This window comes from Amblyomma mixtum, chromosome 3 (genome assembly GCF_055824585.1).
Source record: "Amblyomma mixtum isolate Tamu chromosome 3, ASM5582458v1, whole genome shotgun sequence".
Lineage (NCBI taxonomy): Eukaryota > Metazoa > Arthropoda > Arachnida > Ixodida > Ixodidae > Amblyomma > Amblyomma mixtum.
The window spans coordinates 18,480,444-18,497,562 of NC_143014.1; the positions used below are offsets into that span (position 1 = coordinate 18,480,444).

General features: G+C 47.0%; 1 protein-coding gene across 4 annotated transcripts in view; it reads right to left on the reverse strand.

Annotated features, from left to right (window-relative positions):
• The window catches only part of Rox8 (TIA1 cytotoxic granule associated RNA binding protein Rox8), a 142,258-nt gene that overhangs the window by 25,421 nt on the left and 99,718 nt on the right, over window positions 1-17,119 (reverse strand). For 3 of the 4 annotated variants that reach the window (XM_089578291.1, XM_089578289.1, XM_089578288.1), the window contains 5 exons: window positions 14,464-14,539; window positions 13,089-13,197; window positions 11,504-11,611; window positions 6,433-6,517; window positions 5,449-5,641 (listed from right to left, as the gene is read on the reverse strand). In XM_089578291.1, the coding sequence (XP_089434417.1) occupies window positions 5,449-5,641; window positions 6,433-6,517; window positions 11,504-11,611; window positions 13,089-13,197; window positions 14,464-14,539 (571 nt within the window). The remainder of the gene's footprint in view (window positions 1-5,448; window positions 5,642-6,432; window positions 6,518-11,503; window positions 11,612-13,088; window positions 13,198-14,463; window positions 14,540-17,119) is intronic. The other variant, XM_089578290.1, reaches the window with a different exon arrangement.

A 17,119-nucleotide genomic window follows, 5' to 3' on the forward strand; every position in this document is an offset into this window, starting at 1 on the left:
ATTGTGAGATGATGATGTTGGCTCTAAAGCGATGTGTAGAGTAAGCCTTTTATTATAGCTCAGGCGACTTCCGAAGCATCGGCCGATGCAGCTTCGATGCGAAAGTCTATAGGCCTAGTGACGACCACGGCAGCAGCAGAGCTCGTCGCCTGGAGCGCCCGTGAGCGGTGCGTTGCCGAAAGCTTGTAACACAAGCAGGCATGCTTTGTCGCTGCTCGAGCAGTCTTTCTGATAACAAGGCGATCTTGCCTTGTGATATTTGTACACCATCCCAAGCAGCGCTCAGGCATTGCTGCATGGCGGCGAAGTGCGACACCGGTTGTGGGCGGAGCTTGGGTAGAGCGGTGCAACGATGCTCACCGCTCCGTGTGTCCCTGCTTGTAGTGGGGCGGCAGTTCGCAAGCGACGATCGGTGCGGCGCGTCGGCCAAGTTTATAAGGACACACCGTTCAGAAATCCGGCGCTGAATCCTGACGACGACAACAGCTCGCTCACTTCCATCTTTCGGCAGAAAGTGCCGAAGGGCAACATCTTGCCGAACCCTGGCTTTGCAACAAACGACACAGCACGGCCGATCCATTTTGATCTGCATGCGACGGAGGTCACGACAGAAATCAGTAGTGCGGTGACTCCAGATCGCACCTCCATTCGACGGCGGCGGAGTGACATGAGCGGTACGAACAGACGACAATGTTGTAAACCAGAAGTGTAGTACTAATTTCTGACACCCAACACACAATAACCGCGTAAACATGCATATAAACGACAACTCTCCTTGCTGAAATGCAAAATGGTTCCGAAAAGAGTAGGAATGTGAAGTATCTAGAGCTTTTAGTTTGTTAAATGTGTGATTTCACGTTGGCACCGCGAACCAATGATAGCCCTGCGCTGGTGACGTAAAGAGTACTAAAATGATGCAATGAGTACGGATTCAGGTGGAAGTTCACCGCCGCTGGTTGCTGCGAGGCTCGGGAGTGGTAGTTTTTGAAAACGTGTTACAGTCGAACCCGGATATATCGAATTCGGAGGGGATCGGAAAATAGTTCGATATAGCGAAAATTCGATATACAGATATAGGCTAAAACTGCACTCCTGATCATAACAAATTGTGGCTTACCGTTTGGAACAGCCGCGAATCACATAGTATGGGCGCGCAATGTGAAAACGCTTTATTTCGCGGAAAAAAGAATCACTAATTTTGGGCTGCTTTTTCCCCTGGGAAACGAAGTTCAAAACACTGGCCTCGATCTTCTCGAGACTGTCCAGGTGCGAGAGCACAGTGCCTTCCATTTCGCCGCAACAGCGCCGAATCAGGCTAACGCTGACGCCAGTTCAGTGGCTGCGCACGGACGCGTTTCTTCGACAACACAGTTGCCCTCGTCGTCGCTGGAGTCGGCGTCTTGAACGCCAGCTACCGCTTGAACTTCGCTGTCAGCGTTAAAGTCCTCAACAGTCACTTCGGACGGAACGGCGTCGAGAAAATTGGACAAGTTGCGAAACGCGTCGTCCAAGCACTCATCGTCATCTAAATCTTCCGGACATTCATCTCCGGCCACTTCAAGGCCTGCCTTGCCAAAACAGTTGGCTACTGGGGCCTGCTTCACGTCGCGCGTTGAAACACAGGCACACACACACACAAAAAAAAAAACACGCGAGGCGCAGATGGAGCGATAAGAGCGAAGCCTATGCGAGCGGCAGTCAACATAGCTGCGAAGGAACGACAGAGGGAAAAGAAAGAGCAGGGAGAAAGATCGGCGCTCTGGGCTTCGTTTTTTTTTTTTTTCTGCGCTCTCTTTTCCCCAGACCCACGATGTGCCCACGAGCGACCGTTTTCTCTCTCTCTCTTTCCCCAAGAAGCGTGGTCGCCGCGCGTCTCCATGCGGCACTCTCTCTTCGCTGATCTCCAATGACCTTGACGGAGCACACGCCGGCGGTTCAGGAGGAGAGGAGGAGGGGGAAAGCTCGCGCCGGTGGGGCGCAAAAACGGGGAACAAAAAAAAAAAAAGGGCCCTGCGCCTGCTGACTGCGGAAATGTTCTCCGCTGAGGCGGCTGAGGACCGGACAGGAATGTCTTTGGGGAAAGCGCACCTTCCAGGGGCGCGGCGCGGCGTTCGATATATCCAATGTCCGGCGAAAACGGAATTCGATATACAACGCAACTGTCCTATACTTTTACATAGTATTTTCAAGGGGGTAATCTGTGTGTTCGATATAGCCAATAATTCGAAATATGCGGGTTCGATATATCCGGGTTCGACTGTATAAATTATCTACTCCCTTTTGATGTATTGTATGTGGCATGAACGTTCAGTGGCCTATGCTCTACATAATGCAAGTTTTTTTTTACCGACCTCAGACACCCCTTTCTGGGACCCTTTAACTGCTGAGCCATGTGAAGTGCATCAACTGCTGCGGAACAACGTGTGTGGGTGCAAACAATTTCAATTGCATTGCTTTTCCTCGGACGAAAAGGAGTGAAGACTTTGGATCGCAAGCATAAACAGAAAAGATTTCATCCAATCGGTTGGGTCTCGAGTGTGTTCCGAACATTTTGTTGTGGAAAACGGCCGGCAACAAATTCAGTACCCGTGCTGAAGCTTGGCTATGAGCGAAAGGGCCGTGTCAGAAAGCACCTTTCCTTCAAACACGCGGATTTGTGCGCATGAAGAGGGCTAAGAAATAACAGAGCATGACGCAAACTTTCGTTCAGGTAAAAATTGGCCGCAGACGTATCGTCAAAGCTGACTACGATGAAGAGAAGGGAAGTGAATTAAATTCCATGCACAGATACTCAGAGCTCATTTTGTGTAATGCCAAGGTACCTTTCCTCATGAGATGTCAGTGCACTGTCTTGTCACGTTACAGTGGACGCCCAATAAACGAAACTCCCTTAAATAAAACTTGCGGATAAACGGAATTAAGTGGGGTTATTTGGTTGGTGTCCTATGTCTGCAGTAGAAAAATTGTTCGGTTAATTGAAACACCACTTCCTCGTTATCCTATGAAATCCGCGAAGGCATATTTGTGCTCTCGCATGAAATGGTAGTCTCACAACCATGAACAAACTCTTTGCAGCCAAAACTATAGCCGGGACAAGCCAATCCAGTAGTCATTTGTAAGGGCTTCAATTTTGTCGCTGTAGCTCTGCGTTAGGCCTATGCGCGATCGGCGTCTCAGCATAATGGAAAGCGTTAAAAAACGGTTGCACAAAGCACTCTCGCTTGAGAAAAAATTACAAGGAGCTTCAGCGAAGTGGTCTGTCTACCTAAGACAGATGTAGCTAAGAGGTTTGCAATCAAAAAGTCGACGCTGTCTGTAATGTGTATTGAAAGGGATGACACCGTGGAAGGAGTCTAAAGGGTTGCAATGAAGGTGTTAAACACAATTAAAAAAAAAAAAAGGGACTTCCAAGACTCCTACAAACAGAGAGAAACTTGCTGGGTTCGCTGTGTCGATGTTGAAGGTTCTGATTGTGAAGAATACTAGGTATTAAAAGATGCTGAAGTGTGTTTTATATAATCTGACTCCTTACTCTCAGGAGACACCCTGGATATAGACCTTCAGGTAATGCCCCAGAGTTGAAATGCTTCAGACACAGAAATAGCTGAAACCAGTGGCAACTCCACTGTCACTCGCATGAACTACTACATGCAACGTTATAAAGTACAGGTGCAGACAGAAATAAATGGAGCGCACCGCACAGGGAAGAGCTGTGTGTCAGTGCCGCCTAGCCGAACCAGACGAAAGCTCAAAATCGCCGCGCGCATGTGTAGGCCCCCTACCGGCGCGACCCTCTCATTGCTCCACTTGCCTTGCATTCGGCCCGCGTCTATGTCATGCTGATAATGATCGCGATCGGATGGCCGCTCCCTGTGTAGCGAGCGGGTATTTTGGAATGCATAGACCGCTGCCTTAATAAGGTAGATTCGGCGGGTACAGTTCTACCATTATGCCGCTTGATCTGAGACAGCTGGAGGCACGCTTACGCCGCAAATAACCCGCATGTTTCGAATTTTTTTTGCCTCTTGGACTCACCTGTGTCTCATTGGCAACCAGACATGCTCGAAACACTCCGTGCACTGCTGCAATTTCGTGTTAATTTCCTACAGTTATCATCTATAACTCAATTTGCCCTTGCGAGGCGCCAACGCAGCACCAATGCATGCACGCTGTCCGTCTCCCGTGAAGCACACTGCTCCTGTACTGGAACCTGCTCTTATCGCCACTGGGACAGCGCGCTGCATATCGAGCTGTCATGTGCGGAGCAAAGCTCGGGTAATCACCTTGCGTGCACCTTTGGATCTTCAGGCGACTACAAGCAGCCACTGTTTCGCACACGTGAATGCCACGGCAGTGGTGCGTCACTGGTGCGAGCCGCACGTGCGAAATTCAGCATATAAGCACCCGTGTGCACCCACTAATCAGAGAATGAGCCACGACAGACACCGGCAGCAATCCTAACTGCACTGTGCGAGTTATATTACTTCATGCTGCCGGTCACATATAGACATCAGTCTGTTTTACAACATATGCGTTGCAACCCGCAAAAGCTTCCAGCTCCTCTGGGAGTAGTCACTATCCTCACGACGCTTGATCGCACTGCGAAAAGCGTCCGCAGCGATGGTTAGCTGAGCTACTAGGTGAGGTTCCAGTGCAGAAGCAGTGTGCTGCAGGACAGACACACAGGGTGCATGCATTGCCGCAGTATGGGTTCCTCATAGGAGCAAAGCGAAAACCAACTCTAATAAAGGAACCCGAAACTGAGGCGGTAGATGAGTGTTTTGAGCACTTTTGGTCGATAGCGAGGTGCAAATGAATCCCAGAGGCATAGAAAGTTCGAAGGACGCGGGCTATTTTTGATGGAGACATGCCTCCAGCTGTCTCAGATCAAGCGGCATAATGGTAGTGTCGTCCCCGCGGAATCTACCTTATCAAGGCAGCGGCTGTGCATTCCGAAATGCCCGCTCGCTACATAGGGAGCGGCCATCCAATCGTGATCATCATCAGCATGACACAGACGCGGGCCGAATGTGAGGCAAGCGGAGCAATGAGAGGGTTGCGCCGGTAGGGGGTCTGCACATGCGCGCAGCGATTTTGAGCTTTCGTCTGGTTCGACTAGGCGGTGCTGACACGCAGTTCTTTCCTGTGCGGCGCACTGCGTTTACTTCTGTCTGCGCCTGTACATAAAAAAAAAAAAGGAGGAGGGAGAGGCAAATGTGCATGGCACACATGTATCAGAGACACTGCAGAAAGAAGCGTACGATCGCACGTGCAGTAAAATGGAAAGTAACCGGAACGTGCCAAGGCACCAACACTGGGCAGATGTATAATGCAAGATGTGCAGTTCTCTGCCCAGAGTGTGCCTTGGCACTGTTTCCGAAACTCGCGCTGGAAGTGCAGCGGCGCGATGCTGCACCCCAGGATCTGCAGCAGGTGAAGGGTGATCACCCCAGGGGACGAGCGGTTGCGCTGCTCTGGCCAGGAGGGATGCTTGCTGAGCTCTCCTGGACTCACTTGAGGCTGCTGCTGGTTGTTGGGGTCAGTGGCCTCCTTGCCCCAAGAGCACTTGACTGTCTGGCCGTTCACGTCTGAATTGTGCGTGGCCACGATGGCATGTGTGGCGGCCTCCTTCGTGCCGAACCTGCGTGCCACACAAGCACACTGCTGTGCCACCTCCACTCACAGGGGCTGCGGGCGCTCACTTGCAAGGCCACTACAGTGTCACCCAAGGAAAGTGCTGAAGTTGGCAACTGTGACTACTGTTTCAACACGGTATATGCTTATGCCCCTTGAAGCAAACCTGCCAAACAAACCTAGCACCTGCACCATATACTAACAGCAGGACCCCCCCTTCACCACTGTAAATTTCCCTGAACACGGTGTGTGCTGAGTGGCAGCTTTGATTAGTGATGGCTGCAATGACTGCTTTTGCCACCAATGCACTCCACCCCCAAAATACTGGTGCATGTAGTTTTCTGTACAAGTGAAGGTAACTTGCAATTCTGAATGAATGAATACGAAAGTTTAATAGCAATAGGGCAATGCAAGACCAAAAGGGAGTGCAGTTTGCAATACAGAATATATGCGGTAATAAAGGGCGCGTTTTCTTGAAGTTGCTCAACATGCAGTTTGCTGCAGTTGAACATGCTGACATCATGTCCTTTCATTTTTGGAACATCTCAAGCTCCCCACTCGAGTAAATTCATGGTTGCACTGTTATTTTTGGCCCTCATGATAGTTTGACATTCAGTTTATTCGGATATTTTCTCCAATCCCGTGAAATCCGAATTAACGGGGTGTCACTATAAATAACTGACTGGCAAAAGAAATTAGTGCATTAGTCTTCTGCTGCCAGTACCTGGCTGCTCTGCCACAAGGAAGTGCACCACTGCCTTTTTCCACACTGTCAGCAGTTTGCCCAGCCCCACATACCTGATGAATGCGTATCCTTTGTCTTTAAAAACTCTGATCTCCTGTATGGCACCGTAGCTGCTAAAGGTCTTCTGCATTAGTTCCTCTGAAAATGAGAAAAAATGGGAACCATAAGCCCTGTTGTAACCACTGCCAGCACCCTGATGGCAGCATCCACTTAGCTTCCTAAAGCAAGGCACACGAGGTGCCCCAGCGGAATTAAATTGGCCCCGTGTGCACCCCTCAGTGCATTTTCCTCCCCGTACGAGTGCTGTGCAATCCTTGAAAGAGCAGAGCCACCTGCCCACCCTCCAATGAGTTTCCAGAGAGGCACCCGTATGCTGTCACTAGGGGTGTGTGAATATTCGAAATTTCAAATATGAATAGAATATGTTCGATATTCGGTTTGCGTTTTAGAATTTCCAAACATTCACTCTTTCCCGGAGCTGATTGCAGAGGCCATGACACGTGCATAGATTCCCGCGTGGGCCATGGAAAGTTTGGGTGCGTACAAGCCCTTATATGACGCTTGTTCAGCTCTTTTCTCTTTTAAGGGCTCCTGAGGGCCTGAAAAATCACGGAAAAAAAGAAGGCTACAACAAGGGCACTTTCGACATTTACAGTCAATCTTCTACATATTCACAAATTTATTCATTTCGTGGGTCAGTATTTTCTCCATTTCTTTTTCTTTGTTTTCTCAAAAGAAAATTTGACTACCGTAAAAAACTCGCATATAATACGAGGTTTTTTTTCCCCCATAATTAGCGTCCTAAATTTCCGCCTCGTACTATTTGCGGATCCAAACAAAAATTTTCCAAGTTGCTCAAAGTTTTGGTTTCGTTTTTGCGGCGTGGCTACGGCTTGGCTTTGCTATTGGCGCGTGGCTACGGCTTGGCTTCGTTACTCTCGACAAACGACGTCAAGACGTCTTTACTTTGTTGATCCGTTCGTTGCGCCGGGGTTCGTGGTGTGCCGTGTGCCTGTTGACAATGCACATGCTCGCATGTAAGGCACGCTTCGCGAAGTGGATATTGTTTTGGGGAGCACGATGTCAGGGCCTCGAAAACAGTACTCAGCTGCTTTCAAGTGAAAAGTGATTTTAGCTGCGGAGAACATCGGCAACAGTGCGGCCGGGAGGCAGTTTGCTGTCGTCGAAGGAAGCATTCGTGGATGGCCACGACAGAAAGAAGCCCCTTTCGCGTGCAGCGGAACGCGACGAAGCTTTCGTGGCCGCTTGATGGTTGTGTAAACAAACCGTTCAGGGACGCAGCCCAGCGGTGCTACGCAGAGTGGATGCGCTCAGGTGAGCCTGCAGTGACACCAACCGGGCGGCCAAAGCGGGCTTAAGAAGCGCGGCATCTCGAACGCCCTCGATGGCACGGAAGATGAGTACATTTGGGATGATTTGTCGGACAAAGCAATGTCCGAAGAAAGATCTACTGAAGAATAAAGTGATTGAAGTGGAGTGCGGGATGAGATTTGAATAAATGTCTTCTCTGAGCTTGTGTCACTCATATTATACGCGGGTAAAACTTTTTTCCCCATTTCGAGTCTCTAAAACTTCACCTCGTATTATACGTGGGTTTTTACAGTATTTTCTAGTTTACAAGAGAAGACACCTTTGCATCTAGAGCAGATAAAGGAATAGTTTTTATTGCAGCATGCTGCTAAATGATTAAGTATACACTGTTGGGAACAGATTTCTCTATTTTTGCTTGCTATTTTTTATGTGCACTCCAATTTAAACTGCTCTTCAAGCAGTCCTCTCTAGAGTGAACTTCAAGTTGTAAAATATTGGCTTAATCAAAAAGTACTTTCTACATTGTATTCCTTGTACTGTATACTATCTAGCCACATATTAATAATAGTTTTCTGATCAGTTTCTTCCTATTGTTTTTGCAAACAAAGGAGTGAAAATGTCCAGTAACTTGAAAACTAACTGACATATCAGAAAAGTGGTTACATATTTGAAATCAGCATAAACTGATTAAGACTGTGCACTTACATTGCATTTAGTCCAAAAATTAAAAAAAGATCTCTGTCCCTCCTTAACAAGAGAAAAATGCAAGCAACATTCTAGCATAGATACCACACTGCAGGAAGGCCAGTATTATGTGGTGATAGAATGGCATACAAGATAAGCATTTTTTTTTTAATTTTGACTAATGCAAGCAAGATTCTAGCATAGATACCAGACTGCAGGAAGGCCAGTATTACCGTATTTACTCACGTAATAGGCGCACTCGCATAATAGGCGCACCCCTAGTTAGGGCGCGAAAAATCAGATTTTTTTTATTTCCGCGCATAATAAGAGCAACCCGAACTTGGCACTGTGATCAATACTGTATTTACACGATTGCAAGCCGACACCTCGCCACCCCCCGCTCCCCAATCTTTATTTTAACAAAGTTTTCGCTGAACTGACTACTAGTCCTCACTAGTGCTGCTGCGGACCCACAGCACGTACAACGACATCGCGTAGAACAGCCGCACACAGTTTTCAGGGATGCTCACTTTAAACGTCTGTTTGGAAAGCTTCATCTCCAGCCGGAAACGTTCCCGACTTAGGCCCACGAAAACCTCGGCGCTTGGAGTCGCGTATGAAAATTTAGGGACACTGCAGTCGCAACTGCCGCACTTCTCGGCCACGTCGTATTTTCCGACCTGCCGCACGCTTGCCATGTTCGAGAGCAAACTCCCAGCCGTGTAGCTGTTAAGGTGCTTGGCCGTCGAGCTAAAACAGCAACGCTCCGCGGCAAAGCCATAAACCACGATAACTATCGCGCTACCGCAAATCCCGGCACTTGACAGCAACAGCAACAACAACAACAAAAAAAAAAAACGAGCTGGAGATGCTGATGGCGATAGAGATAGCGAAAGCTCGCGGCGGAGGAAAACGATGATGATGATGATGAGCTTGGCCTCGCTCTCCGTGGGCGGCGTCTGGAAGCTCCTGTGCACGTGCGTGGCCTACACGATCAAGCGCCCATTGCGCGCAGCCGGAGCCGATCGCGGAGGCCTCGGCGCGTGCATTCCAAAGGCTATTCCCGCGTGTGTCGTGCAAAGTTTCGGTGCGGCCCTTACACGGATCTTTTTTTTTTTTTTTACATTTTCTTCGCGAAAACGGGGTGCGGCCCGTACACGAGTGCGTTTACGCGGCGTGTTCAATTTTGCGAGTCGAAAAATTTCCGAAAATTTTACCCCGCGTAATAGGCGCACCCCGAACTTTGAGCCGGATTTTCAGGAAAAAAAGTGCGCCTATTATGCGAGTAAATACGGTATGTTAGTTAGTTATATGGGGTTTTATGGTGCATGTGCCAAACACAAGGTTAGATGATGTTATGTCAAGTGTATAGAGGTTACATTATAATAGATTTAAAACAATGGCTTTCTTTAGAAACTTACAAACAAGTGAAAACTCGACAAGTGTTTGCTCGCCTAAAAGCAATGCGGGATGAAATGGAACGTGTTCATTGTAAAATACCGTAAAAATTTTTTTCTAAGTTCTTCGAGATGCGAACAAGAAATTAAAATGTGATTTACCATGAGCTCCTCACCACACATTTCACACACAGGTTTGTCTTTTTTTGTTAATAAGAAGTTATGGGTGATGTGTGTGTGACTTATGCGTAAACGACATAAAATTACTTCGATAAAACGCTCTTTATGGCGGCATGATTTCCATTCTTTTAAAATGGGCTTTATGGTATGCAGCTTGTTGTTTCCTTCATTTTCCCAAGAAGCTTGCCACTTGGCTCTTAGTCTGCTACGTACTAACTTCATGTAATCCCTAGGAGGCAAATTCACATGTTTTATTTCCATGGTTCTGGCTTGTGCAGCACACATGTTGGCTCTCTCATTGTCCCTAATACCAACGTGACTGGGAACCCAGCAGAATTTTATAACATGTTTTTGTGCTGTGACCTTTACTATACTGTGTATGATGCTTCCTATCAGTGGCTCCGTGGCATTTTTGGAGTTTAATGCTGTAAGGACGCTCAGTGATTCTGTAAAAATGATGCTGTTTTTGATGTTTTCATTTGTTATTTTCTGTACCGCAACACTAATAGCATAACACTCCGCAGTGAAAACTGTAGCACATGAGGGCAGTCGTACTGCATTTTCATTTTTTCCTTGTATTACTGCGCTTCCTACATGAGCATGAGTGATTGACCCATCAGTATAAAATGCAGTGTACTTTCTGTATTTTTCTTGTAGCGCTAGATATTCTTGTATTATATGGTCATGTGGGGTACAGGTTTTCCTGAGGCGTGCTAGTGTGACGTCACACACTGTGGGGAGAGTGTACCACGGTGGTAGCACTTCGTGTCTTGGGGCAATACTTTTAATTTCATTTAGTATGTTCAGAGCTTGGCATTTTTCTTTGAAGCGCAAGAGCAACGGCTTAATCGCGTGAGGCTTGTTGTTGAACAGTATTCGGGATGGGCATTTCGTGACAATTGGGCAACAGAGATGTTTGGGCTGAAAAAGGATTTTAAGGATGTATGTACAAGCTGTTAGTATGATGTGGTCGCAGAATGGCATGCAAGATGAGCATTTCTTTTTTCTTTTTTGAAATTTTGACTGGGTGCAGCCCTTGCGCATGGTATTTTACGACAAATCAGCACAGGCATGATTATAAGTTTGGATGATAAGAAACAAGGCAATCCTGCCTAGTATGCCGAAGGTTTGTGCGAGCCAGACTTCGCCTGACCTCCAGGCTTTGACCAAGTGCAACGCTGTCTTGCTTTGCGCTTCCTGCATCCACGACCAAAAAGTAGTGGCGAGAGAAACACCCTTTGCCTGCAGGCTTACCAAACAACACGTTTGCCACCAGCTTGATTAAATGCACACTTTCTCTTGACCACTCGGCCATGGACAGCATTGCACCTGATGCATGAGATGGAGTAGAAGGCCAACTGTTGCCCAGCACACGCCCTGTGCTTGTTTTTGCTCATCCCAGACCAGGCGGGACTAAAGCAGTGGCCATGAAGACAGGCCCACAGCAATGCACAGAGAACCCCTCAAAATCCCACCACGCATCTTCAAAGCTGGGCTGACAAGAGATCTGCCTCACATTCTGTGAACATACCTGATAAGCCCTGCGTGATGCCGCCGCAGTATACTGTGCAGTTGGTGGGGCTGGACTGATTGTAGACTTCGTCGAAGGTCAGGGGCTTCGTGCTTGTGGTTATGTCGACTGCAATATTGAACACAGAGATTAGCTACAAGGGCCGCTCTGCTTGTGCGGCTGACACAAAATTTTTGACACAGTTGCCCTAAACCAAGTGCAGTGCTTCTTTCCCAGTGCCTAACGAAGTGAACTGCCACACTGAGTTAACATGCTGGAGGAAAGTGGTTTTTTGATGACAGATTTGAAAATGGCACAGGCTGGCAATCACACCAATGTGCGGAGAGGCCATTCCAGTCCTGGCAGAGAACACTGACATGCCGCTGTGTATGAACATGCTGGATATGCAATATCGGAGTGAGGCATGCAGGTTAAACAGAGAGCTCTCAACTCTTTCTTGACTGATTTCAGTGTTTAATAAAAATTATTTCTTCAAGAAGTGGTATACGCAGTGCACATTGTAATACATCAAACTGCAGCTTATTAGTTATACTTCTGAAAGAAAAGAAAAAAAGCCAGAGTTGCGCGTGCAAAAATTTTCAGAAATTTATTGGTTAAATATACAAAGAATACAAGAAAAACAAAACTAAGCAGCTGCAATGAGCAAGAAATTGATTGCAAAAAAAAAAAAAAAAACTGATATTGTAACGGGGACTTCAGTCAGTGCTTAGGCAGAGGAGAAACCACGGCAGCAAAACAAGTCTCTAGTCTATGAGGGTCAGCCAACTCTCGCTCTGAGCGATGGCAGTGCAGCTAGGCTAATGCCCTTCTTCACAATGGCCCTGAGGGGGAAAGGAGCCACCTGAGCGACTCATGGTGCTGACAACACAACCAGGTTGCAGTATGGCTTGAGTCACTGGACATGCACAGTCACGTTGGCGAAGATCGGAAGAGTGTGAGGGGCTCAACAATATAGTATACAACTTGAACTTTCCTCTCTTCAATGCTTAAGATTACAAAATTTTGACATCGTGTCCTTATAGAGTGACTTCAGCTGAAATATAACCTGTATATCCCCCCTCCCCCTCGAAAATAATCTAACTCTTCCTCCAAAAGTCCTCAGCTATGCACTTTGTCACATGTTTATTTAGAGCCTGAGGGGGTGTCTCCTGAGCCACGCCCTCCGAAAGGTGGGATTTCCACAAGAGCACATGGCTTGGAAGCAAACCCCCTGGGCTATGACAGAGGCTGTTCATGCAAAGTTGAGAGTGCATGCCATGTCTTCATGAACCTGGTCCCCCTACTTTGTGTCTAGTAGTGCCGTTGCTGATTACCTGTGTTTTCCTTCCTCAAAGAGTTGAAAGGCAGAAAAGCCGGCACTTCTAAACACCCTACACTTGAATGCTCCCGATGTGCTGTCGATCCAATACAAAAAAGAGACATTATGTGCATACTTGAACACAAGCAGCCTGAGGCTTATCCAACCAAGCTGCCTTGCACCCTCCACCTCAACTAAGCTCGTGTCATGCTCAGAATGCCAAACTGCTACCCCAGGTGCTCTGGGACCATTTCAAAACGACCCATAGTAACAGGACAGGTTGCTCACCTTCAGCCTGTGTTCTGTTGGCGGGAGGCTTACGCGTCGCCCAGTTGGTGCGGATTGCTCGACTGCCCAGCCACTGGCCATTCATGGTTCCAATTGCATTTTCGGCGTCCTGGTCAGATATGGAAGGATAAATGCAGCCAAGCATCTGTAGCAAGCTAGCATGCAAGTTGCATACAGGGCAAAAATCCCCTCCCATCACTGCTGCGTTCAGCGCCACTCGTCAAATGTGCCATCTGCAACCTCCATTTTCCGCGAGTGCACAGCGGCTGTACAGCTCCCGTTAGCAGTCAATGCACTGGCTTTATGAAGGGCCTGATATTAACAAGTGTACGCTTTCGCAATGTTCTTGCAGTGGATTCCACTAGAAAAAAGCTAAACGAAGCAACAATGCAAAGTGCTGTAATTAGTGAATGCAGCTTGGAAATGCCATGGTGGTTGGCCGCGCGTCCAGATGAAGAGGAAATTTATTTTCGTATAATTACAATGCTTGAACATTTTGAAAAAGTGAAGTGTCAATCGAACAACAAGATAAATCAAAAACTATTTGAAATTTCAAATATTCATCAACCCCTACGAGAGCCAGAAAGCCGTCAACATACTACTGTGCACAAAATTACCATTTTGGCCAGTACCGTGAAAGCTCATTAATTTCAACTCCAAAGGACCGGGAAAAAAAATTCTTCAATTACCCAAAGTCAGAATTATTGAACGACCCTAAAATAACTCTGAAGAACTGCTTGCATCATGGCAAATTTATAGAGAGAGAGAGTGGGCAATGAGTGCGTGCTTTTGAGTATGATTGGTATGACTAAATATTCTTCACGTTTCCATCAATGCTCTATTTGTTGCACGTATACTGCCGGGAGCGTCGAGGCAGAACTCCAAAATCAGGCTTCTCCAGAGTCTTTCACGGTGCTCAGTAGCGTGTGAGGAGGCTTAGCTGCATGAACCACGAATGGCATGCGACGACGGCAGCGAACACCAGCGTCGGTTGGCTGGCTGGTCAAACGGCTTGGAAAAGTGAAACCAAAACTATGAGCATGGACTGTTCTGTTGTCACGTCTGTTGTTGTCAGAGGTGCGTGGGATGCAAGTGATGTGGCAGCATGGAATGCAGTTTTTGAGTAGGGCTCTTTCGACTATCTCCCGCTCATACCTGGACGTGGCCTCCCATTGGAAGTCCGTTCGAATTAGCCAGTGCGAGAGCTGCAGTGTCCGAATTAGTGAGCTTATGACACCATAGGCTTGCATGGGCACCAGCCAGGACTGAGCAAGCAGTTCAAATTCTCCAGGTTTCTGAACTAATGAGTTTTTGCTGTATAACGCTAATGGCACAGCTGTGCCACTCCTGACTTATGCAAAGATACAACACTAACCGCTTTCTTGACAAATGACACGAAGCCGTAGCCTTTGGACTTGAGTGTCTGTGGGTCACGCACCACCCGGCAATCCCTGCAAGAGACAAAATCACCAAAGACCTTCAAGGCGAGAACAGAGCAATTGCCACGAGCAGCTTCCAAACAGCGCCAAGGCTACAGAAAAGGTCTCTCCCAGTTGCCAATGTTACGATTTTAGAGTGTCAGCTCTGCTAGTCATGTCATGTGAACCAGAGTTTCAAAATGGCAACCCAGCGTGGCTTTATAAAGTTACCAGTTCTGCTCAAAGGGGAGCTCTATCCTTATTTGAAAACAGATAATGCCCTATTTGTCACTGTTGTATGAAGTTTCCTCATAATGCAAGCAAAGCTAAGCCTGTAACAATGCGCTCATAGTTCACTTTAGTACACTTAGCATCCTAGAGCACTTACGAGGAGAACAGGCTACACTTGCGCTGAAGAAGAAGTTTTCAGAAATTTCTCTCCTAAAGTGTTTCCTCACTAGCCACTGAAAAGCATGGCATGCAGTGCTCTTTTGATAATCCTATTTTTTTCGGTGTGCCCAGCTTGAGTAAAAACTCGTCACTGGTACGAACCCAAGGTTGCGTTTCTGCAGCTTTTTCAGCTGCTACACAGATCTCTCTTCACTGCTTGTTGTACTTCTTCCTTTGGTTTGGAGTGAAATTTCGTCATGAAAAGCACGGGCATGACAAATAAGCACCGGACCGGGCCGGCCATTAGAGACTGATACAGCCGCGGCTGGGTTCGAAGTTTGAACAGAAGAAGTGGTGAGCAGGGCCGGGTCCAGTCTAGACACCGGCCCATGCAGACCTTTAGCACCGCGTATAAAATTGTTTTATAGTTTTCCTCGAATCTAAAGATTGCGCTGTGTCGTTTAAGCATTCCAGTTCAGCAGCTATGCTATTTCTACAGCATTTAACCAGCATCACTTTTCTGCTGTATAACCGCAGCCTCCATGTTCCTTTATTTCTGGCTCATAGGAGGCGTGGGCCCGATATGGTGGAACAGACATTCGCTGTTTTCTAATCAGACCGGCAGTTTTAAGAAACAAAGTGACGGTGGTAGGCATCGCTCAATGTGTTTTACTCATCTTTTTTTTTTTTTTTTTCCAATAAAGTTGGCCAGCCAGTATGTGGCAGTTGTATGCATGCTGCCAAGGCGAGAGGCAAACCTGTCAGTGCCTGTCTCGCGCACTGTTAAAACGTTCACCGGGTATGAACAAGAGAAAGACCTCGAAGAAAGCTTCCGAGGGTTTGCACGGTGCCAACCCTCGAATGCACAGGACTGTCTTACTCATGCATTGACTGGATGCCAGAAAAGCAGACACATGAAGTTAAATTAAGCACATATCACACGTAGTGATAGCAAGTTCTTTGCCTCTGGCAGATTCGAATTATGACAGCACTGTTTCCGGAGCATCCGATTCTCGTGAGCCATTCTGTGGAAGGGAAGAGGCCTCCTCGCTCCTGTGGCTTCCCCACATTGCATGTGCTGCTCGTATCAGTCGATGCCGACCCAGTAGTTAAATCCCAGTGGGGACGTCGTATGCTGTTCCCCACTGCAACATCTCTGATAACATTCAAATTTTGTTTCATGAAGATGCCGATTCATTTCTGAACAGACTAACAAAAACGATACTTTTAATTCACATTGCTACAAAAAAACAGCCAAAGTTGTAACCACCTGTACGTTTTACTAAACTGACATTTTCCTAATTTTCCCAAACACCACCCAATTTTTGCACCATCAGTTATTTATGTTTGTTTTTCAGGCTAGACTTCTAATTGTCTAAGACATTCGGAATACCAACATTGAAACATGCCAGGACAGCAACGCTCGAAAACCAGAAAAAACGGTTATTTTCCAAGCAGCAAAACTCAACCCAAGCGCATGGAACAAGTATTACACGGCTGAGCACATATATCTGCAATCCGTTCGAAACGCTAAATGCACATTTTTTGGCATAGATCTCCCAATAACCCTACTCAGCAATCCGCGAAAATTCTGGCAAGTACTAAACCTCCAGCAGACACGCACTATTACTCTTACTAATGCACTTGGATAAGAGGCCAGCAACGCTGAACGCGCGAACATATTTAACACTGCATTCACATATGTTTTCACTGAAGAAATTGACACGCCACTAATACAACTGCATATCCAATACCTGCAATGCCTTTAGCCACATTTTCTGCTCAAGGAATCGCCTGCATTACCAAAAATATTAAGCTATCCTCTTAAACCGGTATTAACGAAATCAACTCAAAGCTCTTCTTTAATACTCGGCACGTCTCTGCAGCATACTTACATTTACTGTTCGCAAGATCACTTCACACATGTAACATACCCAGCGACCGTAAGGTTATTCTGGTCTTCAAATCAGGTAACAACGAATTGCCCCTTAACTATCGCCCCATTTCTTGACTAGTGTACCATGAAAAATCACGGAGCATGTCATTTTTTTGTAGACAATGAATTTCCCAGACTCTTTTTCCATCACTCTCAGCAAGGATTTCATAAGGGCTTGACCTGCGAAACACAATTAGCCCTTTTCGTTCATGATCTGCACATCAATCTTGATTCTAACCTTCAAACCAATACAATCTTTCAGGACTTTGCTAAAGCCTTTGACAAAG